The following is a 26,889-nucleotide window of genomic DNA, read 5'->3' as shown; positions in this document are numbered from 1 at the left end:
ACAGACATCAGTTTTTGCCTTCCTGCTACAAAAAAGACCTTTCTTTACTTCCTCAAGTATTTCCCTCTCAGTTGAGTACTTCGAGATGCCTCTGAAGTTTATGCCCATTTCCATTTATTCTTTCTCATATGTAGTGTTAATGATGTAGCTTATGTTTGAATTTATTTTACTTTTGTTTGCATGTCAATTCCTGAAGGTTTTTGTCTGAAGACATATTTACCTACTGTCTATGAGGTTTTATTGCAAACTATTAATTTCTCTAGCGTAAATCTCTCAACTGTGCGAAGAGTTTTCATTACGTGACAGGTACTTGTGCTATAGAATGGAAAATGGCACTCCTGGAAGGCACCGGCAATTCCAGGCTCCAGCCGGCTTTTTGATAAAAATATATTAAATTGCTTTCCCCCCATCTCTGGCCAACATCCTGTCTAGCTAATACTAAGCATGCACTAACCAGCATGCATGTTTTTCTTTACTAACCCAGTGTTAGTGAAAAAGACTGAAGGGCATCAATCATTGTTTTTTTTATAATATTTGTGCAAATGCAGGTTGTTTCAAGTAGACTTATTCCAATGTTATTTTTGAAAGCTCTGCTTATTTTTGTTGTTAATTTTCTTTTTAAAAAAATGAACAAAGTATGATTAAAATATTATTCTATTTACTTCCTGTGATCCCTCTCCTCATGGCTAGTACACCTACCTAAAAGTTGTTTCCCAGATAGCATGGAAACCATGGTACCATCTTCAACTATTACCACTTCCTTACCATCCCCTTTCTAGGATAGTTGAGTGATTAACTTTTGCATCACAAAATCTTGGATACAGATTCTGGCTCTTTCCTAATACAAGTTATGTGACTTTGGGGAAATTATTCTACTTTTCTGAGTCTTATATATAAAATTAGTATCATAATTATTATTTAATTCATAGGATTGCTATTATAATTAAATGAGATAACCTATTGCAAGCATACAGGAGAGTCTAATATGCCTCTTAGTTTCTTTAATGTAATTAACTGGATCACTAAAATGTAGACATCAAAATGCTCAATTTCTAAATCTTGATAAGAAGACTTCCCATAACTAATCTTTAAATTGTAACCAGATTTTAATATGATTACTAATGAGACTGTTTGGTGATTGGTTATACCTCTCTGATGGCTGTTGATTCTTTTTACATAATTAGGAGCCACAACCAATGATGTCATAATGAAAGAGTTGACCACCGTAAGTACAACAGTGAGAAATACGCCACTTCCAAATGCTGTTTCAACATTACAAAGTTCCCAACACAATAGTAAGTATAAGAATTTGTGCTGAAATGTTAAAACTAGCATGTTAGACTCAGAATGTTTTTCTGGACCACTGCTAACAAAGAGTCATGCATCACCAAATTCTCTCCTAGTCTCTGCCAAATGAGACAATCATTTGGCAGCTTTGGTTTGTACGGTGTACTCCATCCCTTTATAGCCACACATGGCTGGGTGCCAGTGAAGTTCGATTCAAGGGTGGGCAGTCACTTGTCATATCATCTGGCACAAAAATGTGAGCTTGGCCTACAAATTAGACAAGTTTGATAAAATGGGAAAATTCTTAGAAACAACAGATTGCTAAAACTCAAGAAGATAGGCAGTCTCAGAAAATCTAAAACATTTATAGATATTGCATTAGAAATTTAAAAGGGCCCCATAAAGCAAACTCCATGCAGGATGGGTTCACTTGTGAATTTTGTAAAATATTTTTTAAAGAAATGAAATCATTCTTTTCAAATTCTTTCATGGAGTAGGGGAGAGAAAAGTACATAAATAATTATCTGAGGCCAGTATTACTTTAATACCAAAGCTAGAAAATAATAAATAGGAAAAGCAAGTCAAGAAAACTACAACAAAATCCCTCATAAATATAGATTCAAATATCCTTAATAAAATATTAGAAAACCAAATTCTATAACATATAAAAAGAGGCATAAAATTATGAATAAGTGGAATTTATTCAGGCTTGGTTTAGCATATGAAAATCGAGTAATGTAATACACCATATTAGTAGAATCAGTAGGTATAGAAAAATATTGACAGAATTTAACACACTAATAATTAAAACTCTCAAGAAACTAAAAATAAATTGATACTTTCTCAAACTGATAAAGGATATCAATGAAAAACATACAACAAACATCATACTTAATACTGAAAAACTTATTATTTTTCTCTTAAGATCTGGAACATAGCAAAGATGTCCATTGTCACCACTTCTGTTGAAAATTATAACCAAAGACTCTAGATAGTACAATAAGGTGATAGATAGACACACACAGAGACAAACAGATAGAGAGACAGAACAGTTTATCCAGATTGGAAAGATGAAAACAAAACAGTTTTTCTTAGCAGACTATATTATCATCTATGTAGAAAATGCAAGAAGCCATAAAAACTATTAGAATTAATAAAGAATATTTTATATCACAGCATATAAAAATACAAAATAAGTAATATTTCTATATATAGCAATGACAATTCAAAAATAAAATCAAGGAAATAATTTCATTTGCAATTGCATGACAAAGAATAACATATATAAGAATAAATTTAACAAAAGATGCCTAAGATTTATACACTGAACTACAAAACGTTTCTGTGACAAATTAAATAGTTAATTAAATGGAGAGACATTATATAATCATGGATTAAAGGAGTCTATTTTAAGATATCAGCTCTCCCTAAGTTGATAAATAATTGATTAATATATTTAATGTCATTCCTATCAGAATCACAGCAAGTTTTTTTCTTAGAAATTGATATGCTGGTCCTAAATATATATATAGAAATAAAAAGGACCTGGGATAGCCAGAACACTTTTCATAAAGAACAAAGTTGGAGGACTTACACAAGCCAATTATAAAACTTACTCTAAAGCTATAGTAATGCAGACTAGGTTTACTGAGATAATGAATGTTAATAGGAGCATTTTTCATAATGGTCACACTGGAAATAACCCTAATGTCTATTACCTAATGAAATGGAATATTCCATTGGATTTTCCATTTCGAATGAATTTGGAATATTGAAAAACATGGGATAGCCATACAATGGAATACTATTCAGCAATTTAAAGAAACAAAATACCAGTACATGTTATAACACAATGAACTCCAAAAGCATTATGCTCAGTGAAAGAAGCCTTTCACAAAACATGGCATATTGTATAATTCCATTTATATAAAATATCCAGAATGAACATTTTTATAGGGAATGAAAGCAGACAAGTGGTTGCCTAAAGCAGAAGGTGGGACTGGAGACTGATTACAGAAAAGGCTTAAGGGAGCCTTTTGTGTTAATGAAAATGTTCTAAAACTGAATTATAGTAACTGTTGAGCAACTTTTAAAATCTACTAAAAATTATTGAATTGTATACTTAAAATTAGTTTGATTTAGTTTTCAATTTCTTTATAAAGCTTAGTTTAAAAACTAAAGGAAAAAAATGTTGATGTAGGCCAATCAAATTTCCTGGGACATATAAACTAAAAAACCCAAAGAAACAAAAATAAAAGTGATCAGGGGTGGGAACTGAAGCAGCAAGATTTTACTAGAGTGAATCTGAGACTACTGTGGACACTTCTATGCCCACCTATGACATAATTAAAAATTTATGAATAAGTACTCTTGGTAGAGAAGAATGGACAAGAGTATATGGGAAGATGGAGAAGCCCTATGAGCAAGGTTAAGTTGTTCATGAAGGACAGAGAGAGTCGCAGGAAAAATTTCTGACAGATTTTGAGTTCTAGTATATATCTTCATAACAAGCACTTCTCATATCCTGGCCTCCATGATATGAAGGAATCTGTACTTTTTTGAAACTATCTTGACTAGAAAAGCTAGTAGTCTCCCATAACAGCATTAACCAGATATCACTTGTTATAAATGATGCATGCATTTTTGTCATATCCAAAATCCTTAATAAGAAGCAGCTACAGATGAATCAGGGCCTCTAAGTCTCTTCTTGGGAGACCTCTTGGATAAAAGGAGATGGCAAGTGGGAACCATGGATATCCAAGGCCCGCTCTTGTCTTGAAACAAATCAGGAACATCCATTTTTTTCCTTTTTATTGTAATCCTATTAAGCACATCCCCTGGCTGGTTTGGCTCAGTGGATTGAGCGTCGGCCTGCGAGCTAAGTGTCGCTGGTTCGATCTTCCAGTCAGGGCACATCAGAGAAGGAAAACTCTGACTCCAAAAACCCTCTGCTGCCTTGCGGCATACCTCTTCAGGGGAAAGGCTAAGGGAGTAAACCCCGACAGAAAATCCGGAGCCGGAGTCCCTAAGGCGGTTTGAGTTGTAGTCAACACCGGCAACTCCTGCGGCGCACCTGAAGCCAAGCTGTATCGACTCCGTCTTTCCCTTGGACCCTTCAGCTGCGAAGAGAGGGGGGGTCTGCTGCATGGGCAACAGCAGACCCTCCATATCACCCTGCCCAGGCTCTGTAGCTTCAGCTTCACTGGAGAGGACACTCCAGCGTCATCGCAAGATGTCGATTCAACACGGGAGGAGACAGATACCGTGTCACTCCCAAGTCGGACTGCACAACCATTCTCGGCGGTGCAGATAGACTCTTAAGAAGCTACACCATCGTCTCTCGAGACGGACGGCTGCCGACGACGACGATATTAAGCACAACATAAAGAAGGTTACTTAGAATGAGTCTAATTAAAGACAATAGTTGTGAACTAATCATTTTATTTCATGGAACAGTGACCACAAAGAAATTTGAAGAGCAGGGTCATTTCCTGGGGTAGTGTTTGGCTTTTTATAAGTAGAACCTATTTTGTAGGCAAAATGTATCTGAAAGGTTCCTTTAGTAAATCAAAACTTTATGCATCTCATACTATGATTGCCCTGAATACAAGCAAAAATAAAAGTAAATATGCACCTGCAAAATGTCTAACAGTTGAAGATTACACTCAAATAGTGACTGATGTGGACAATGTCATTCCGGTCCATAGTTTATTCAAACTAGCTCTCATAGAGAAGTGAGTGGCCAGCTCCATGAGTCACTTAAGATTCCTAATTTTGTTTTGATTTGTACAGTAAAATGACCTCTGCGTCTCAGTTATAGGGACTGCTATATTCATTTGACTTCTAAACACAGTTAGAATTGCCTTTGTTCTAAGTAGTTTTAAAAAACACACCCTCAAAGCTGTTGCTTGAAAATGAAACACCCTAGAAAACAAGATAATGAAATAAGGTATTTACTGGCGCCCTTTGCATTCGTCATTCCATTAGTACTAAGTCCTTTTGATATTTTGTTATAAAATTCATTTCTCCCCAGATCACTCTCATTCCTCAAGGTGCTTCTTGCTTAGCATGGACTCCACTGGATATAGCTGACTTTACACACATTTCCATTTGTACATTATGAAACCAGGAGCCTTCCCAGATTCCTGGTTACCACCCTCTCTATTTCCATCATTCAGATACATAAACATTTAGGATTAGTGGGGTCAAGACAGAGAGTCAGGAAGAGAACAAAACAATCTACTAGTAGAGGAAGGTTGAACAGCTAAAGATTCATCTCTCTATGTAGGACCTGTATAGGCAATGAGTCCTTGAATAGTAACTATCAGATAAAGGCACTGTGGGTATGCTGTCTCAAATGTAGGTTTGATTTGGAGTAGAGAAGAGTTAGTGAAGTTTGCTGCTTTACTTCCCAGAAAGGTGGTGAAGGTAAAAAAAAAAAGGATGTCCGAAAACATTTTTCTTTAGTTTTTTCCCATTTCATTAAAGTCTCTGTTTCTGTCTCTGTCTCTCTGTCTGTCCATCTCTCTCTCTGTGTGTGTGTGTCTCTGTCTGTCTGTCTGTCTGTCTGTCTGTCTCTCTCTCTTTCTCTCAATGATAACCTTGCTGGGTAAAACAGTCCTGGTTGTAGGACCTTGTTTTTATTGCTTTGAATATTTCATGCCAATCCCTTCTCGCCTGAAATGTTTCTGTTGAGAAATCCAGACAAGAAAAAATTAAAAGAGTTCGTCACCACCAAACCAATATTACAAGAAATATTAAAAGTCAGAGAAAGACAAATATCATATGATTTCACTTATATGTGGAATCTAATGAACAAAATTAATGAACGAAAAAGTTGAGCATATTTATATTGTTTTACTCTTATACTGCCTGTAGAAGACACATTCCTAGAATCCTAAAATTTTTAAGATAGAAATCCACATTAATTCAGTGTTCTGACATTATAGTTAAAGAATTGGGGGCCCACTGAATTAATTAATAAATTAATGTATTCACTAAAGAGCCTTTGGAGGGCTTCTGTGTGCCATCATGATTCCTAGCTTCTGGAGACGTAATCTCTTTAATCTCTGTCTCCATCTTCACACAGCCTTCTCCTCTGTGTCTCCTCTCTTTGTCTTTTCTTATAAAGACAAGTGTCATTGGATTTAGGGCCCAATCTAAACTAGAAAGATTGCATCTCGAGATCCTTAATAACATCTGCAAACACCCTTTCTCCAATAAGGTCACATTCACAAGTTTCAGGTGCACGTATCTTTTCAGGGAAGGAAGGGGTGTCACCATTTAACCCACTCCAGGCCACGTCCTGAATTTACTCTTAATACACCTAGATTTCATCATCAATACACTTGTCATGTATATATACAGGGCTACCTTGCTGGGCATTGAGGGGTGATCCAATGGAAAAGTCAACCCTCCAATATCTCAACTATGGAAGGACTAGGTGTGAAACTCTGTCATAAAACCACAAATTGTCTCTTTCTGAGCTCCCTATTTCTGCCAATAGCTTGAAAATATGGCATCCTCTCTGACTCTTTTTTCATTTCCTGTGCACATCCTGATGATTTCTGAAGACAGATGAGAAAAGAAAAAGGAAGATGAAAGGAAGAAAGCAAATAGATACTTTTCTTGCTGCAAAATGAATCATTCAGGTTTCAATAACCAGATTTGAAAGCAAGCATGGTGCATACTATAAGAGATTGCAGGGAAGAAGATGCTTCTACAATATCTTCTCTTGGTGAATTCAGACTTGGCCAAGGGAAAAAAAATATGAAATAAGATTTTAGGTAGAAGGCAAATTGAGATAAGCAAAATGCCAATACATAACTCTAGAAGGGCAAGTGCTTGGATAGAAATTCTTCTAATGAATTTCCTGGGCCAGAACTTCTGTTACCATAACATACACAATATTACAGACTTGAAATATGCAGGGAAAAATCTGGCTTTTGTTAAATAGAAATGAATAACCCATAAACAATCAGTAGGTTACTAAGTAGGAGTTAATTGCATATATATGTAATAAGTAGCCTATCTCATGTTTACCTTTGAATAATTTATCCTAGTTTAATATGGAATTTATTTTTATATAAAAGCATAGATAACCAAGTAGACATTTTATATATATTACTGGCTGGACATGAGAAGAACCTATACCCAAGCCTGTGATTTTCAAGGCAACACACCCTTCTTAAAACAAAAATTGCGCATTCTAATCATGCCAAGAGGAACTTAGCTTATTGGTTATAAATAATGATTCTGAAGTAAAATTGCTTAGGATCAAATAATAGTACAACCATTTACTTATTTAACTTCTCTGTGCCTCAGTTTTCTTGCCTATAAAATAGTTTATAATAATATTGTACCCTTTTCAGATTCTTGTGAATATTAAAAGAGATAAAAACATATAAAGCTTAAAAGAGTTGATGGCAAGTAAGCACAGTAAATTTTAGCTATCATTTGATTAATAACTGTGCTTGAAAAAGCCAGGCTATACCAGTTTCATAGATAAGGAATAGGTTCAGAAGATTAAACAACTTGGTCAAGGTTAAATTAAAAAGATAAAATTCAAACCCTGCTTTTCTTGCCTCAAACACCATGAACTTTACTGTAACACACTTATTTTTATTACAGACCTATTTTTATTAGATGTAAAGTATCTAAAGGAAGTAGAAAACAACTAGCTTTTAATTGGGTGTATCATATGCTCAAAAAGTAAGTATTCAATAAATACAACACAAGAGATTGACTAGGTGACTTGCTGACAGAATATAAATCTCCAATTCTAACCAAGGTGCTTTTCTCCCTGTTGCCCATCATGCCAGATTCATTCTTGAGTGTATATATGAGTGTGTGTGTCCTGCCCTCCTCATTTGCATGGTCCTTATTTCTCCTTCACCTTGCCCTTCTTCCAATTTCTTATTCAAATTACAAACATACCTCAGTATTTCCTACACTGAGTGGGTGTTGCCAGATATGTGTACCATCTGCCCTATCATTTATTTAGTACTTTCTTTAAATTGATGTACTTTTTATTCTTAAAATTGTTTGAAGAGGAAATGAAAAACCAGTTTCACTTGGCATAAACAGGGGCTGTAAAATCACTATGATGCAAGAAAAATAAAATTAAGTTCTAGCTAGATTTTGTTGCTTGCCAAAGGCTCTGAGTTTGAGGCTTGCTTGTCCTTGTTTAAAAATTTAATCAAATACCTGGCTTGGCAGATACCGTGATAACAAAGATGGTTTTCCCAGAGCCAAGCTTATGCTCTGGACGTGTTGGTCCCTACAATATCCACAAATGTGGGCAACTCGTCTGCATCATTTGTGGTAGTGGGGAACTGTGTTCTCTTTTTCTCCTGAAAACAAGAAAAAAAAAGTCAAGGTAAACCCATAATAGGTAAACCCATGGTAGGTATTAATGATATATTTACATTAAACTAAAGTTTTAAAGCTCCCTCATTGAAATAATCAAATAAACTGAAAGGAAGCTACAAAGAAATAACTTCCTAATTGAGTATTTCAATGCTATTTAACACCACTTTCCAGTACCATCTTATAGAATCTCTCAGACAAGGCTATCATCTCATCCTTTGGAAAATATTAATTTATCTGATCTCCCAGACTCGTTATCTCTTTTGTAAATGGCATAATTTATGTATGCTACTTATTTGGGAACTTTATCATAATGTTTCTTATATGCTACTTAATTAGTTTGTATCATTTCTTGTGGACAGACACAAGATGAATCCTCAAGATAACAAAGTCTTAGTCACAAATCATGTTTCAGCCAAACAAGAAATAATCTCACAGACAATAATTCAGCCAATGCCATGTATGGAAGAATGATAAAGAAAATTTGAATTGTTTATGTAAATTATTTTAAGTCAATAAAGAATTATATATGGGAATTACTATATATTTTTTCTCCTGGACCTGTTAACAATTTCTGTGTGTAACTATATACAGCTTTGTATAACTGGAAACACAGATAAGAATATTTAGCAAAGTTATTTGTTGTATTGTTGTTTAAGATTTCTGTTTTAAAAGCAAATTACTTGAGTAAAGCTTAGCTTGGGATTAATGTGAATTAAAGTTTAGCGGTAAAAGCTCATTTGCATTTCATAAGACCTTCATTTCATATTAGAAAATCAAACTCAATAAACAGATTTTAATTGACCAACTACCCTGACTAAGATGTTGGTCTTTATTAAACATCTAAGTTTGAAAATAGGTTAAAATGATACACTACACCCATTTGTTATTTGACTTTAATCACTTCCTCTATAGATCAGATCTTGGCCATTTCTCAAAACATATGTGGATTATGAAAAGTAGGACTTAATTACATAAGTTCTCCTTTCAGAATAGTTTAGTGGAAGAAAAAAATCTGTCTATTTTAGTAAAAGAGGATGGGCGTTACAACCAAGAGATCTTAATTATAATCATTGTATTCCCTTGAGAAAGTAGTTTCACTTGTCTCAGAAAATGTTTGCAGATGTGCAAAATGAGAATCTCTCTTGTAGACATCAACAAATAATTTATAGGCTAACCATAAGAATGCTTTAAATATGGCAGCTATGATTATCCAACTAGCTATTTTAAACGAAGCATTACTTTTCCCTTAAATTTAGGTAGGTATAATTAGTCTTACTTATTGTTATTACTATTACTGATATTTTCTATTCTCATTCATTCATTCATTCCATATATATATATATATATATATATATATATTTTTTTTTTTTTTTTTTTTTTTTTTTTTACTGGAGATCTATTCTGCCATATCCTGGGGGTCTGGGGGTGGGCACTGGAGCTGTGGATCAGAGTAAAACAAGTAATCTTGGATGGACCTAGAGGGAATTATGCTAAGTAGAATAAGGCAGGTGGAGAAAGACAAATACAGTATGATATCACTTATTTGTGGCATCTAAAAAACAAAACAAATGAACAACAATACAAAAAAAACAGAAACAGACCCATAGAAACAGAACAAACTGATGGTTCCCAGAGGGGCATGGGTGGGGGATAGGTGAAAATGGTGAAGGGGTGCAAACTTTCAGTTACAAAGCAAGTAAGTTACAGGATGTAATAAGGAGCATAGTCAATAACAGTGTAATAATTTTTGTTACTAGACATGTTTTGGTGATCATGTCGCAGTGTATATAAATTCTAAATCACTATGTTACACACTGAAAACTGATGTATTGCATATCAACTATACTTGAGTTTTTTAAATGAAAAAAAAAAAACCTCTATCCTCATAGAATTTACATTCTGACAACAAAATTAAAAAAAGAAAGTAAATGTCACTGTAGTAATGAAAGTACTATTGAGCAAATGAAGCAGTTTGGTGGATTAGGATGAAGGGAAATGAAGAGACAACTTTAGGTAAGGTGGTTGGAGGAGACTTATTTGAGTGGTGATATCTGAGCAGAATCATCAAAGGTAGAAGTAAATTGATGTCACCTTGAGAGAACAACTCTAGGGCATAGAAAAGCAGAGAGGACTGAGGCAGGAAGAGCCCCCTGACTTTGATCTAAACAGGTGCTGATTTGTTGGAGATGAATTGAGGAACAAGGCAGAGACTCGTTTCTGTAAAGACTTGCCAGCCATAATAAGAATAGGGAGCTATTGAAGCAGCCAAGTTTAAATTTAAAAAGATTTTCCTGGATGGCTATTATTGTAGCTACTAAGGGGAGATGCATGGATTCCAGATGAATAGTAGGCAGTTAAGTGGTGAGACATATTTGGAGTATATTTTGAAGCTGATGCAGGTGAGAAACAGAAATGAATCAAGAATGGCCACTACTTTTCATGCTGTGCAGCTAGGGGACAACTGAGCTATGCAGTGAACTAAGAAGGCAGGAGAAAAGGCAGATTTAAGGTTACCGGTCAAGTGAAGATATAAAAGAGGCAAATGGATGCTTTAAGCATTTATAATTGGGCTCCTATTTGTTCCAAAAATATTTTTTCTATTTTACACATGGCAAATATTTTTGACGGTGAATATACTCAAAGTTGTTGAAGTGGACTTTGATCACAATTATCCCAAGTAATTTGACTTGTAGAAAGCTCTTCTGGACTGTGTTTACTTTTAATGAGTTCCCTAAGTTTCAAAGGTATCCATTTGAACTTCGTGGATCTTCCCCAGATTAGGAGATGCATCATACCTTACTAGGCATACAACGCAAAAAGCACCTACATAAGGATCTGTAGTTGCCTGTGTTATCTGGGTGTATTCAAGATGTGAGTTTGTGCCAGATGCTCTGAAGCAGGATTCAGCAAATTGCGGCCTCACCTGTTTTCCTAAGTTGAGTTTCATTGGCACACAGACATACCTGTACTTCGGGTCTCATGTGTGGGTGCTATCTATCACACTACAACACTCAAGTTGAGTAGTTAGAACAGAGGCTTATGGCCCACAAGCTTAAAATATTTGTTATTTGGCCCTTTAAATAAAAGTTGGCTGACCCCTCCTCTAAAATATCTTTAAATCATGAAGCCCGTGATTTTATTATTTAAGGGAAATGGTTCATAGATGAGCTAAGTTCTATATTCATTTGCCACCTGAAATAATTATGAGAATAGATCTAATATTCAGCATTTAATTTGGGTGACTTTCTTTTCTTTCTTTCTTTTAAAGCTAAGAATCTGAGTTCAATCAACACAACACAAAGACCAGGTAAGTTAAATGTTTTTATCCTTTGAGGTTGTTCACAGGTAAAATCCCAAAAATGAGACAAAGTGGATCAACCATTTTGAGGGCAGGGTAAGATGACAATACAGCGAAGACATTACATAGCAACTAAAATGATAAGGAGCCCTTGCATTTAAAAATAAACGCAGACCAGGGAACATGCAAGGTTGTGCCTGAATGTTCTGTTTTTAGCGAGTGGAACCAGCCCTGGGAAATGAATGGAGCCTGTGGACTTGCCCTCTGACCAGAACCTACTGTTCCTGGTCTGTTTCTATGGTTGGCATGCCCTCTCCCAGAAGTGTAGTGAATCTGTGAGCTGTCTTCTCTGTGCTTCCAAACAAAGCCTGGTCCTGGCATGCAAAGAGATGATGTTATAACAGTTAACAGTCTAAAACGTTGTCACTTCAAAAACTGCTCACGTTTTGCCATCCTTCGTTTTAAACTGAACGAATTGTAGATGATGGAGCGACAGGAACTGAAAGACCATTGGACAGGGGAAGATGGTCATGTTAAATCTTCCTCTTGTTTTGAAATCAAAATTATTTGGGCAAGTCTTATCTTCCTACATCCTACCTGGTACTTTAATAAGTGACAAATCTCTTAGTTGCTCAATCTTGGTCACCTTTGGTATTTATAAAATGAGAAACATGTGAAATGAACATAGAAGATTGTGTAACATTTTTTAAAAATTAGAAAAATAAGGCTATGAAAAATTTGAGTGGATCTAATAACATTTTCACAACAAATGTCCAAAATAGTTATCATAGTCTAAATTCTACGTTTTGTGTTTGAGGAATTCAAAACTGAATTGATTATGCTTTTAACTTTTAAGTATTTACCTTATACATAATATATCTCATGAATGAAGTTATTGTTATATTATTAATTCTCTATTTCATTGCATCAACATTTTTATTCTTATTTCCATCTACATAATCTGGAAGTGCACTCAAAAGAACACTGGGAAAAACAAAGCAAAACTAAACATTAAAACAATACACCCAGGCAAAAAGGGCCCCTCTGCCTTGGCAGTTGCTGTGCGCGTTCTGGAGGAGCGCTTCCCCGCTGCTTCCTGGCTGGCTGTCCTGGAGAAGCCACGTGTAGGGAAACGGGAAACTGCCAAAGCCCTCAGCTCCTTGTAAGGAGGGATGAAGCAGCCTTTTATTTTCTTTAGAAAAGCTGAATTTACAAAATGCCAACTTTAACTATAATTTATTTTTAAATGTAATGAAAAGCCCATTTAGAATATTTTAATTTTGAGTTATGGGAACTAGTTCTAAAGCAGAAAATAAAATGAGCCAATAATATGAATAGTGGACTAGAAAAAAAAGAGGCTGATTTTGTAAGCTACAGGGAAAGTCAGGCTCAAGTTTCAGATATATGATGTGGTTAAAGACTAAATCAAAATTCATTAAAAAATAATAGCATTTATTAACAAGGTACTTAGTATGCCTCTGTTAACAACTGTAATTGTATTTGTTTGCTTAAAATATTCAGTTATGTTATTTATCAAAGATGTTCAAATATAATATTTGCGAAATATTCACCCATAAGATCCCGAATAAGGATCTCAAAATAATTAGTATTTCTTTTTTTAGGTAGAAGGTGAGGTAGACTTCCAGCCTACAGAATTAGTAATACTGTTTTTATAAATATGTATGCATGGGTTTGACTAAGATCATCATATTTCTCACATTTGATATTTTTTATATACATACAGCTTTAGTTTTCTTGAAAAATGATGTTTTTACCACCCACTTCAAAAACTGTTAGTAAGAGTCTAGACGCTGATGATTGTTTCATATAGAATCTTTTTTGGGAATCCAAAGTAAGTAAGGCAGCTATACATAAAGTGTGAGTTATAAGAAATTATACATAGGTATGATGTTTAATATGATATAAAAACATAAAGAAAGGTAATCATAGTTATATGGAAATTATTGATAGAGATCTGAAGACAGCCATTCATTCCATTCAATAGTATGCAATAGACAGCTGTAGTTAACAAGCCTAAGCATGAGGCAGTCATGCTCAATGTCTAAAGCATGTGTCAAACTTCAGCTATCTCCTACAACATATCTGGCAAGACTTCAGATTTAGTATGATGCCCTTCTAATATACACAATAGTATGCTCCACTAACTGTGGAGTAATAGTAACCATCACTAACTGAGGCATTCAACAATATGGCACCTTCCATTAAGTGTTCCCAAAGAGGACTTGTCAGCATCATAAATTACTGTAAAACGCTAGTAGTTGTGTAGGTATAAAATGATAGAAAAGTTTCAGATAATCTTATGCTAAGATCCGTAGAGGGAAAGTTGTATTTTTTTCCCCTCGAGCAGTGGTTGTGTTATACATTAGATATGGGGAAAGCAGTTTAAGAAGGATGAGGAATGAATTTATGAAAGAAGTGACCTTCTAGCTGCCAGATTATTCTGCCTACTCATTTTTCTAACTCTGAGTTTAGAGCTCATGAAGGGATGGAAAGACCTGAAAAGTGATGAAAGGCTGTTTACTCCCTAGAGATACATGCAGACATCACATGGCCATTACAAGTTTGAGCAATGATGGAATTCACTTTTCTTTAGCATTATCATTTTTCCACAGACTTGTCCTTGTAAATAAGCCTTTTTATTTCTTTGATGAGAGACCTCAGCTCTGGGGGATAAAAAATGACATACATGCCTCAGTGAATTGAGAAAGGAATAAACCATTTGCCTTTAATTTTCTGGAAAATACAACTATATTAGTAAGGGTCCCCCAGAGAAACAAAACAAATAGGATAGATAAATAGATAGATGATAGATAGATAGAAAGAACATATGGATAGATACAGATAGACTTATTATAAGGAATTGGATAATGCATTATAGAGGCTGAAGACCCAAGATCTGCAGTCAGCAAGCTGGAGGCCTGGAAATCCAGGAAAGCTGATGGTGTCATTCCAGTCTGGGTCCAAATGCCTGAGACCCAGGAGAGCCAATGGTACCAGTCTGGAAGCCAACAGGCTTGAAAATAAAGAGGAGCCTGTATTTCAGTTTGAATTCAAAGGCAGGCAAGACTGATATCCCAGTTCAAGACAGTCATGCAGGAAGAACTCCTTCTTAGTCAAGGGAGGGTCAGCCTTTTTATTCTAGTCAGGGCTTCAACCAATTAGGTGAAAGCAACCCAAGTGGGAGGGTAACCTGCTTTACTCAGTCACTGATTCAGATGTTAATCTCATCCAAAAACACACTCAGAGACACACCCAGAATAAACCTTGACCAAATGTCTGATCATCCTTTGGGCAACTCAGGTTAGCACATGAAATTGATCATTACAACAATATTCCCATAGTGACTGGCACAACTTGTGAAGGATCACATTGTACCTATTTTCGTCACTTTCCTTCACTGTATTTTAGAAGCTCAGTTGCTCTGTAGACATTAATTTTGATGGAAAATCAGAAGCCAGAACAGATATAATAAATACCAGCAAACCTGACCACTGGCCTTTGAAAAAGAGAACAGTTCATCCTATTACTACATTCATTGTGCTCAATACCCTATGTACTACCTGGGGATTGGTTGCTGATTTCCAGGAATTCATAGAATGTGAAGCATGAATTATTATATACATAGGATTATTTATCTGAGTATTCTAATTTTGAATGACAGAATCTTGACACTATTGTTCAATAAGGATCTACTTAAGTTGAAAAATATACATATGCCAAAGCAATACCTAATGGTGTATTTTTTTTTTAACTTGGAAATTTTATGATGTTTGAAAGATTAGTTGAGAATAAAATAACTCACTTATAGAATGAGCAGTATATCAATATTTATGTGGTAGGGAGGGTCTGCTACAAACTTTCACTTAGGAAATTATATAAATCTGGGTATGGCTAAGTGGTTTCTCCTCTGGTCTGAGATCTGCTGAGTCTCTAAGAAATACTCTGCACTGTTCTTGTGCCTCTCTAGTCCACAATAAAAGGCCATAAAAACTTAGTGTCAACAGATTAGATGCCCATCATTCACGTTATGAACCAACATTTTTCAGTGGTATTATTATGGGTGTGTGCTCTTCCAATAAACTCTATAATGGGTTTTATTTCAATACATTAAGAATAATTCTGTCTGTCTCCTTGCATGCATCTGCATGGCCCAGCGTGGCCTGCTGAAGGAAGGAGGTGTTCAATTTGTCTTGAAGGAAAAAATACATTCTTGACAAGAGCCTTAATTGAAATAGATTATATTTCACATAACAAAAATAAGAGGCAGGTACTTATAACGCTCCTGCTGAAATACAGCAGCTCAGGCAGACTAAGTTGTGGTTAACTACACACAGCTCGAGCCCGTATTCAGATCCAGGCTTTGCCACCTACTTGCTGTGTGACCTTGGGCAAATTAGTTAATCTCTCTTGGTTTCAGTTTCCACTTTGTATAATGCAAATATTAATAATACAATAATTGAGTTAATATTTGTAAAACACTTCAAATAATATCTGGCACATAGTATCCAGGGCTTGAAAATCAAATCTTTAAAAGGAATTTTACTGTCCACATTTTGGACTGCTTACATTCATGTTCTCCGAAAGCATATAGTACAGGCACAGTTACATGTTGAAAAGCTTCTCAGCATTTTCAGATCGTGCTATCCAAACGGTGAGTCTGCACGTTGAGGAGGGGTGAGAACATTCTAAACCTTTCAGAATGCTGAGAAAAAAAAAACAACCTAATTGATCCTTAATCATGGTGCCACTAACAAGTAACATAACTCCTTTCAAATGTGTTGGTTACATGGTATAATGAAAAGGAAAAAAAGGCTTTTCAGTTATACTTGGCTTATGGCTGAGCTCTTCCACTGTTGTCAAGTGTGTTATCTTATCTTTTTGAGCCACAGTATCTCTCATCTTTAAAGCACAGGATTAAAATGTTTAAGAATAAGGTAAGTTAGCACATATGCCTCATTCATTCTTTGTATATTGTACATAATTTTATGGAAATTAATAACTAGTTATATTCAAATCACAAAAGAAAAATGCATCCTCCTTCCTCAACATGTATTTCTACAAGCTTATTTAAAGTAAATAAATCTCTAGTCACAGTGTTTACGGTGTTAGAGGACACTATTACTTCTTCTTAGTTACATTGATGGCCCAGAGTAAAATGAGAGAAATTTTAGATAAAACTTTTTTCTTGCATTGCTTTAAGAATACAACTATGTCTGGAAGGTAAGGTCTGATGAGAGCAGAAATCAATTCTCATCACATGAAGGCAGAAAACTTCCCCTTTGATGTTTCGCGCATTAAGTAGTCAGGTGTGCCCTTATGGGTCCAGATATGTTCTAGCTGTGACAAAATCTGCATTGAAAAGAACTCTGACAAGAATAAAATCTTAAAGCCAAAAGAGACTTCAGGGATCGTATTGGCACATTCTCCACCTAAAACACAGAATGGTACCGAACATGCTTACGGTGTTGATTGTCTGTAACATTATGGGCCACTTACTTCTACAATAGGCAATTTTCCTCTATGACAGTAGACCATGCATCCTTTTCCTGAGTGTCAAGATGCTCAGAGTCAATTCTTATGGCAATGCCAGCGACTATATTAACTCATAGAAAGAGCCTGTTTGTTTCTCCAATTTACATTTGTTCTGATTTCCTATTTCTATTTTATTCATTTTACAACATATACCATTGCTTACATTCCTCAAATCCTTCTTGTTGAGTTAATTTTTAAGTAAGAGTCAGTAAACAATAACATAGTCTCTCCTATTTTGACCCCCAACATACTGTTTTGTCTTACTCTTCTCTTCACATCTGTCAACTCTGCGCGGTGCTAGAAGTCCTTACTCTCTTGTATTCTGCAGCATTTTCTTCAACATCTACCCTTGGGCCCAGAGTATGTATCTTTTTTTTCTTTTTTTCTGTTATTGCAGAATGAATGAAAAAACCAATAATGCAGTAATTTTAAATATGTGATAAGCCTTATATTAAGATTAAAAGATAACCTTGTCTTATCTTACTCTTCAACAGCAGTTATTTTTGCTGTCAAAAAGTTTATGTATTTAGCAAAGACTTGTGGACCCTACTACTTCTGGCCACTGCTCTAGCATTTGGAAACATCAGTGAGCAAAATAAAGATCATTGCCCTCAAGAATTTTATACTCTGCCAGGGCAGAAAAACTGTACGTAATAAATATATTAAATAACTAACCTATATAGTAAGCTAGAAGGTGATAAGTGCTATGAGAAGGAGAAGGCATAGAGCCATTAAGGAAGGAGGGATCATGAGTTCTGGAGAGGTGCAGTTTGCAAATTTTAAAAAAGTGGTCAGGTAAACCTCCCTGAGAAGATCTGGGTAAATACAAGAAGTGAGCAGCCCAATAGGTGGGGGAAGGGAAGAGCATCCAAGGGGAGATAGAACTTGAAGAGATGCCTGGTATGTTTAAGAAGCTACACCAAGTACCTGAGCAGGGTGCAGGCAGGGGGTTGGCTGGGCACATTACCCGGGGGTTCCTGAGCTGTTACAAGGACTTTGGCTCTCTCTACAAAGTGGAATGGAAAAACCTTGGAGGTTTTGCATAGGAGGGTGACACGATCTGACTCACGTTTCCTAAGTATAACTGAGAGATCTGATGAGAGACCATCTGGTAAAGCAAGGTTACCTTTTGCAAAATTACCCAGACCCAGATAATGGCAGCTTAGATTGAGGTGGTCTAAGCGTAGATGGCACAAAATATCCAAATTCTGGATGTATTTTTTGAAGGTGCATTCAGTAGATATTCTTGATGGTTGTATGTGGGATCGGATGAAAGAGATGAGTCAAAATAATTCTGAGGCTTTTGGCCGGAGCAGTTGGAAGGAATGATTGCCATCAGCTAAGATGAGATGGCTGCAGATAAAGCAGAAGTCCAAGTTTGACATGTTGAGTTTAGATTTTCATTATTTTCTGAGTAAGCATCTGGGTTTATGAAGGTAGAGTTTAGGAAATAGGTCTGGGCTGGAAATATAAATTGGGGATCATTGGCATTGATGTTGTATTTAAACCTTGAAATTGAATTCGATAACCAAAGAAAATAATATACTTAGAGATGATGAGTAAGGACCAAGTCCTGGGTCCTCCAAAACTGTCAGTCAGAATGAAGAAGAGGAACCAGCCAAGGAGACTAAGAAGAATAAGGCATAAGGTAGGAGAAAAAGAAATAGTCTGTGCTTTACAGGAAGCCACATGAAGAAAATGTGTTAAAGAGAAGTGAATGATTTAGTTTCAAACACTGACAAATTCTCTTTAAAAATGGAACAGAAATCCATCAAATTGCAATTACAGGCCAATTCTAATTATTTATAAATAATTCAAAACAATTAATGATAGTTCGATTTGATTGAATTTAGCCCCTCAGACACATTGAATGTACACATAACAATAAAAAAGTGTAGAACACATACGGGAAGTAAAAATACAGTTTTACTTTCTTTTTTACATTAGAATATTTTTTTCTTTTACTGTCCCTCACTCTTATCTGCCATTAATTACTATGTATTATAAGACCTTCTCTAAGGATGGTTCCAAAAGACCAACAGGGACTCTTCCAGTATTAGTCCCTCCTCAGAAAAGTTCATGGCTTCCAGGAATAGCTTGCTTTCATATTCTTGCCAGGTTCAGTTATTGGCTGGGAGCAGCCTGGGGGAGGCATGGCTTCAGCCCAAACACAGGGATGGAATTTAGAAAGGAGGTGGGGGAACCTTGCTCAATTGCACTGTCTACAAGTGGCTGTTCTGTGAGATGCATTTTCATAGCCAACACAGGGGCCTTGGGACATCAGCAAGATCTTCTGTCTTTAGAACTCCCAGTGATTTATCTAGTAATTGGTTTACAGCAAGGACCAAATATGTACCACTGTCATACACCAAAGGGATAAATTTGCATACATATTATTACAACGGTCTTAGTTCTGAAAGCCTTTTTATTACAACAAACTTTGTTCTGAGGGTCTCAGTCTCAAACAGCCAGCTTCAAGATCCGGCCTAAAGTTTGCAAATTGGATTTTAACCATGACACAAAATGTCTGCAACTGAATAATCATTCCAGTCGCCAAAAGTCAGGGTTCAAAAGCAAATCCAAGTCATCTAAGAGTACCATCCACTCTCTTTTTTCTTGTTCCTGACTAGGGCAATAAAGTATTAGAAAACATGGAGGTTTCTTAAGAGTCTGTTTCATGTATTTTTACATTTAAAACTTTGGAGAAAATTAGGCACAGAGACTTTGATTGAAAGGTAAGACTCTCTAGGGCCCTAATCATAATATAATAATAAGATATTATAAAATAATATATTAATAAAATATAATTTAAAATATATAATTTTATAACTATATTATTAAAAAGTATCAAGTACTTTTCTAAACTATTTAAATTATTTTTACTCATTTAATTTTCACAACACTGTGATGTAGCATTATTATAATTACCACTTGTAGACGTGAAAACTTAGACACAAAGCAGTTGAGTGACTTGCCCAAGATCCCACAGCAAATAAGCGCAAGAGTCAGATTTGAAACCAGGTACTTAGTCTTCATAATTATGCTCTTAATTACCTCTTATACCTCTCTTGTACCTCCTCTGTCAATACTACTTTAGTAGTAATGTAGGATAACAGAGTATCAACAAAATCTGCAGAGATCATTAGCTGAACACATTATGGTCCCCCAATATCAGAATGCATTACATGTAATAGAGGTAAATTGTGTGTGTATATGTATGTGTCTGTGTTTGTATATATGTACTGGATTCAGAAATGATTTATTAGCTGAAGGTTAAAGTTAAAAATAAAAAACATTCTAAGTTTTTGTTCAAGGGTCCAAGGAATTTTCCTTTTAAGAGGAGTTAATTCTATTGCCTACTACAGATCATTATCAATAATAGTTGACACTGGGTCATCAACACATTTTAAGTAGGAAAATTGGAGTTTCTTCTAAACCAGATAGATTATACTCAGAACTGTAGCTGCCATGTAACCTGTCTATGAGAATGCAATAAGGTAGGAGTCTTGAAAATTAACCCTTGGGAAATCCCAGATAGATTAATGTCGTTGGTTATTTAATCAGCCTTCTCATTCTCTATCAACACAACTGAAGGAGCATTCATCTTTATTAAAACACTTGACATTGAAAAGAGCAACTACCAAGGTTTCAGCTAGATCCCACTCTTTCATTTAATATTCCTTTTCTGGCCCGCCGAGTGCGCTAGCCTGACGTTTCTCTTTGTTCTTATGGGCATGTATCTGGCTTCCTCCGACATCTCTCTTGCATGGCAAGAACGGTACACTCTGAACATTAATTTTCCCCCACAGATGTCAGAAATGCATGGGCATGCAGTACGTGCTGGGCTGTGGGTGGCACAGAAGAAAAGGTCCAAGGCAGTCCATAGATAATATCAGTTTCTTTGAGGCAATCGTACTTGGCCTCCAAACTCCTCAAGGGGCCGTAGTTATGAGAGATGCCGCTCTTGTCCACCTCAGCTGTCAGCTATATTTCCTGCACACCCAGTGTGGTCAGAGCTCCCTGTGGGATATGGTGGGAGTGGTGGCCTTTGAATTTCAGGAACTTGCAGTTCAGTGGAGAGACAAGGCAAATAGTTGTGATAAAAAAAAAAATACCACTCACACTAAAAAAAAAAAAGAGAGTGTGATTTTTCACAAAATTTTCTAAATACAAATTTTATTTTATCCCAAATTCATAAGAATAAATGCTATACAATCATAAAACATTTGATAATTTATACTTCTTTGAAATTTTTTGAGACTTCTGGATTTTGAATAATATATTTAATTTTCTGTTTCAGTCCTTTGGCTGAAGGTGGCAGGTGTTGACTTTTGCAAACAAAAATGATTATAATAAGTTTAATTTATATTTTCCTTGGAAGAAAAGATCATGGACAGTGGTGGAAACCAAGCAGCAGTTTCTCTAGATAGGACACATAAATGTAAACTATACTGCTAAGCCATAAAGATGAAAATGAAAGAATTTTTTATTTCTTCCCCAATCCTTTTAATCATAGCCTCAACGGCAATTTTTCTCTTCAATCACCAAGGAACGCTATAGAAATGAAGAGAAATAAAGTCCTGTGTATTTATGTTCATTTTAAGGATGGGTGATGGAAAAAAATATTACTGTCACCCAAGGTTATAATATCTGAAATGTGAATAATGCTTTCGCATAGATTTTCATCCCAGAAGAATCTCGTGCAGTAATATAGACTGTAGCTTAAGATAAGAAATGAACTCAAGTTTTTTTTTTTTAGAAGTTCTTGAGAATATAATACTGATACTCAGGTTTTGTGATTCCAAATTGAATCATCATTACAGGAGGGAATAGATGAACTTAGAATTTAATGTACAATTGTATGTATCCTATTATTCAACAAGAAACAGTTTTCACTGATGTTCAGAGATGCAACTGTTTGAATCTACAAAGAAATGCCAATGAGAAGAGTTGATACTATAATTTGACTCTGGATTTCTGATTTTTTTCTACAGTTAGCACTCCACACCCAGATGCCTCAACTTCTAACACTAGTATATTATCCTCAGAATCAGCAACAATTGCAGGGAACATCTCACCATCTCAAGGTATGACTTCTGTGTGCATGACTAGAAACACACTTTGCTTAACTCCTTCTCCCCAAGAAAACTCCACCATTCTTTAAAAACATAACAGCATTATTGTTATAATTGATATTCAAAAATGCACATCCACAAGAGGGGGGGACACAAGGAGACTATTAGAGGTGATGAATATGGCTGTTACCTTGATTCTGGTGAGTTTCATGGATATATGTCCCAACTCATCAAATTGTATACATTAACTCCCTAGCAATCTTGATTTGCAAAACAGAATTCTTCCAGAATGAGATCAAGTGTACCTAATTGAAGCATCCTACCTATAGGTTGCAGAGGCTTATTTAAATGAGGGGCTATGGGGGGATGAGGGGAGGATGGTGAAGATTGGCACACATTACCTGAAGGTAACTTACTTGTTTTCTTTCTTAAAATAATAGGCACCGAGAATGCAAAAAATGCAAGTTCTTCTTCAGCCAACCCCTCTCATTCCAGTGAGTAACATTCATAGCAATAGATATGGAGAATATTTGAATGTAACCAATAAAGGAAGGGACTCAATTATAGATAGACTTTCATCAGCTTTACTGAACTTGCAATCCCATTATAATCCTATCTAACTGCCACTTGCTTTGAGAATTTTCTACTTGTGACTTTGGTTTTAATGAGCACACTTTTGAGATTATTTTCTTACCTTAGTGCTAAGCAATTACCACCAAATTTCAAGGTGAATTGATAAAACTAATCCCAGATAAGCCAAAGTGTAGAGACAGAGAGCTCCATAAAAACAAATTGTTCACCTTTACAAAACTTTGTCTTAATGTTAAAAATGATTTTTTGATAAATGTCCTATTTTAGCAAAAACAGATATATGTCATATACATGGTGGGGCAAAGTAGGTTTACAGTTGTTCATATGGACAATAATACAATAGTTGATTAATAAGAATAAAAAAATAAACTGTGTTTCACGTGCGCACAACTGTAGACCTGCTTTTGTCCCACCCTGTATATGTGTTTGCTAGGACCAAACAGAGAATATTCATTAATTTCCCTGGAAATTAAGAGTAAGATGAATACATGTGAAGCTGGGATGCTAAAAGATTATTTTAGGTTTAGGTAAAGCCATTCCATTCAATAGGCCAGCATTGCATTTATTGACCTGCTGATTCATATCTTCATTTGGGGAGGCATCACTCAAAGTCTAATATGAGTTACTTATTCATATTGGTAATTACCAGAAGAATTTACTTGAAACAATATTTAATCATAATAGTGGAAGTGTAAACCACCCTACAGATGAATTGGATATCTATTCTCATTCCCTGATAAACATGAGCAATACATAAGCAAGCAGATGAGAATACCTAACTTAATGGTAACAATAATTTCTATGTCTCTAATTATATTGCTAGGACAGTGTTTTCCTTTCATCACTGTTGTTTTACCCGATAAATGTCACAAAAAAAAGCCAGATTTTTTTTAGAAATAAAGTAAAACCCTCTTAATAAAAGGAGGAAAAACCATAACTGCATATATATATATATATATATATATGCACACATCTTTCTTGAACCATGTTCACGTTTAGAAATAATATGTGCTGTGATGTATAATTATATTAATTTATGTTATTTTATGACTTCTCTAGTTCTAAGATATTATTATGGAAAGATATTTGTGAGTCTTAGAAAGCCAGCTTTATAACTAGAGTAGTTCCAGTATAGGTTATATATGTTCTTTTTTCCAATAAGCTCACTATAAAGTAATAATATAAAGTAGCAAAGAATATAATGTGTGAATGTAGAGCTGACTCTAGGTCTACAGGACATCTGCCTCTTGTTTCCCATCTCCCCACTCCTCCAGTCTCCAGGAAAGTGGGGAACTATCTCCTTTAGTTTTGAAATTTTATTTCAGAGAGGCTACAACACTGACATCAAGTGGCTGTGTCAGAAATGACAACTAAAGCAAAACCCGTGAATCAGATAAATCTTTGCATAAAATACAGTATTTTAAATAGCATGATGTTTAAAGAAGAAAGCATGCACACTTTTGCTCAGTTTGTAAACTATTGATTGTGAAATTCAGTTGCTACTCTAACTGACAATGTCTCCAATACTTTTTTAGGTATTATTTTGCCAGTGGTTATTGCTTTGATTGTAATAACACTTTCAGTATTTGTTCTGGTGGGTTTGTACCGAATGTGCAGGAAGACAGACCCAGGTGGGTAACAGTGTTTTTGTTCTATTTTGTTTTCATGGAAGGAGAATACACTTGCTAGATCTAAACTTAAATGTAAACTCTTAAGGGGGAGAGAGGAATTATAGAAAGAAATAAAATGCCACATTGCTTGATCACAGAAATAGAACAGAAGGGACAGAGAAATCCATGGAATGTTGGTGAATGTAAGAGTCAGGATAACTACTAGTGGCAGGTATAATCTAATGGGGATGAATACTTTTTAATGAAATAGCCCCAGTTTTGTGGATGGTTGGGGGACTGTGGTAGTAAAGAAGGCATAAAATACATGCTTTTCTGTAGTGAAGATTTCTGTTTGTTTCTGTTTTTGTTTTTGTACTTGTTTTCCATGGAACGGAGAGTAAAGGGAAATTTACTAAGAATCTAGTTCAGGGGCTCATAATCTCAAGAAGAATGTTTTGTGACTCACTTCCCCCCTGTGAGGCTCAGCTTCCTTCCCATGAAAGTGTCTTCCATGAAGGCAACATTCTGCTAATTGAATTGGTTCCTCGGGATTGAATGTTATTGCAAATTTTAGTGGGATTCTAGTTTGAAATTCTTTATTATCTTCCTTGACATCTCCAATAGCATTTGCATGTCTTTTCCTTTTCTTTAAAATGATGCTGCTCTCTTTTAAACATCCTCACTCTTTGTTTTCTTTTTGTTGTTTTATCTTCTCCCTGCCTCTAAAATACCTATGGTTCTTATAATGGCATTATATTTATTTATTCTTTCTTAAACAAATGTTTTATTTTAGTATAGATTGAGATTATAATCGAAACATTGCAAATATAATTACAAAAAATTCCCATATACCCTATAGCCGTTATTCTTATTATTAATATGATATATTTGTCACAATTAATTAACTAATATTGGTTGATGCATTATTATTAGCTAAGGTCCTTACTTTTTCATACTTCTTCCAGTCTTTATAGTCTTTTTCTCTTCCAGGAAATGGAGCTTTTTATTTTATGCTTCATCTGAATCTTCCTTCAGTTCCTCTGGCTCACAATCCCCTGTTACCTTAAGCATCGATCTATCTCTCCATTCCAGAGCCTTGCCCTGCTTGCGTCCTGTAGTGTTGCATATCCATGCCTTTGTCCATGCTAGTTCTTCTCCGAGAATGTTCAGCCCACCACTTAACTTTTATACCCAATTTCCAATCTGTCCATTAGCATCTATCTTGAACTCGCCATCTCTTTAAGCAGAATGTTTTCACTTTAAATGCTATAGAATTTTATAATATGCATCATGCTATATAGTATAGTTACTTTTCTATGTGCCTGTTTCTCCTTAGTCTGTTCTGGGTACTATAACAAAAATATCATAGACTGGGTGGCTTAAACAACAAACATTCATTTCTCACAGTTTTGAAGACTGAGAAATCCAATCAAGGCATCAGATTGGTGTCTTCCAGGTTTATAAGTGGCCACCTTCTCACAGTGTCTTCACATAATGGAAGGAACAAGAGAGGTCTCTGTGGTCTTCTTAATAAGGACACTCATCCCATGAGGACTCAGCTCTCCTGTCCTAATCAAGTTCCAGAGGCCCAACATCCTAATAGCATTATATTGGGCATTGAGATTTAACATATGCATTTTAGGGGAACACAAACATTCAGTCCATAATATCAGGCAGCCTCTCCAGTCACACACCATGTATTATTCACATGGCATTGTGCCTAATATATAGCAGAACCTACCATATACTTGTTGAGTTGAATTTTTAAATTATCAGTAAACTAGAAGGTTCTCTTTCCTCACTTTAATTCTAAATATTTCATTAACAGAACTATACCTGTCTCAAATGCTATTAAAAAGTAAAAATCTTTTTTTAATAAGATATATAATCTACAATATTCTTTGTGTACCCTGTGGACAGTGTGTCCCTGGGATACTAATGAATTCTGTCCCTGAGGCCAGTCCTTAACCATGCACTGCATGGAGGGCTTGGTGCAAGAGCATGACAATGTAGGGGAAGTTATGAGACAGAAAAAAGAAAGAGAGGGGGGGTGGATGGAGGGAGGAAGGAAAGAAAGAGAGAAAGAAAAAGAAACAAAGAAACA

At 35.4% G+C, this 26,889-nt stretch overlaps 1 protein-coding gene across 4 annotated transcripts in view; it reads left to right on the top strand.

Moving 5' to 3' along the window:
* The window catches only part of EMCN (endomucin), a 117,842-nt gene that overhangs the window by 76,888 nt on the left and 14,065 nt on the right, over positions 1-26,889 (top strand). For all 4 annotated transcript variants that reach the window (XM_090267970.1, XM_090267967.1, XM_090267968.1 and 1 more), the window contains exons 4-8: positions 1,185-1,295; positions 11,927-11,965; positions 22,504-22,596; positions 23,025-23,078; positions 24,711-24,806. In XM_090267970.1, coding sequence (XP_090124096.1) covers positions 1,185-1,295; positions 11,927-11,965; positions 22,504-22,596; positions 23,025-23,078; positions 24,711-24,806 — 393 coding nt within the window. The remainder of the gene's footprint in view (positions 1-1,184; positions 1,296-11,926; positions 11,966-22,503; positions 22,597-23,024; positions 23,079-24,710; positions 24,807-26,889) is intronic.

Source organism: Furipterus horrens, unplaced genomic scaffold (genome assembly GCF_987537825.1).
Source record: "Furipterus horrens unplaced genomic scaffold, mFurHor1.1.pri manual_scaffold_2, whole genome shotgun sequence".
Taxonomy (NCBI): Eukaryota; Metazoa; Chordata; class Mammalia; order Chiroptera; family Furipteridae; genus Furipterus; species Furipterus horrens.
This window is presented reverse-complemented; position numbering and strand designations above follow the sequence as displayed.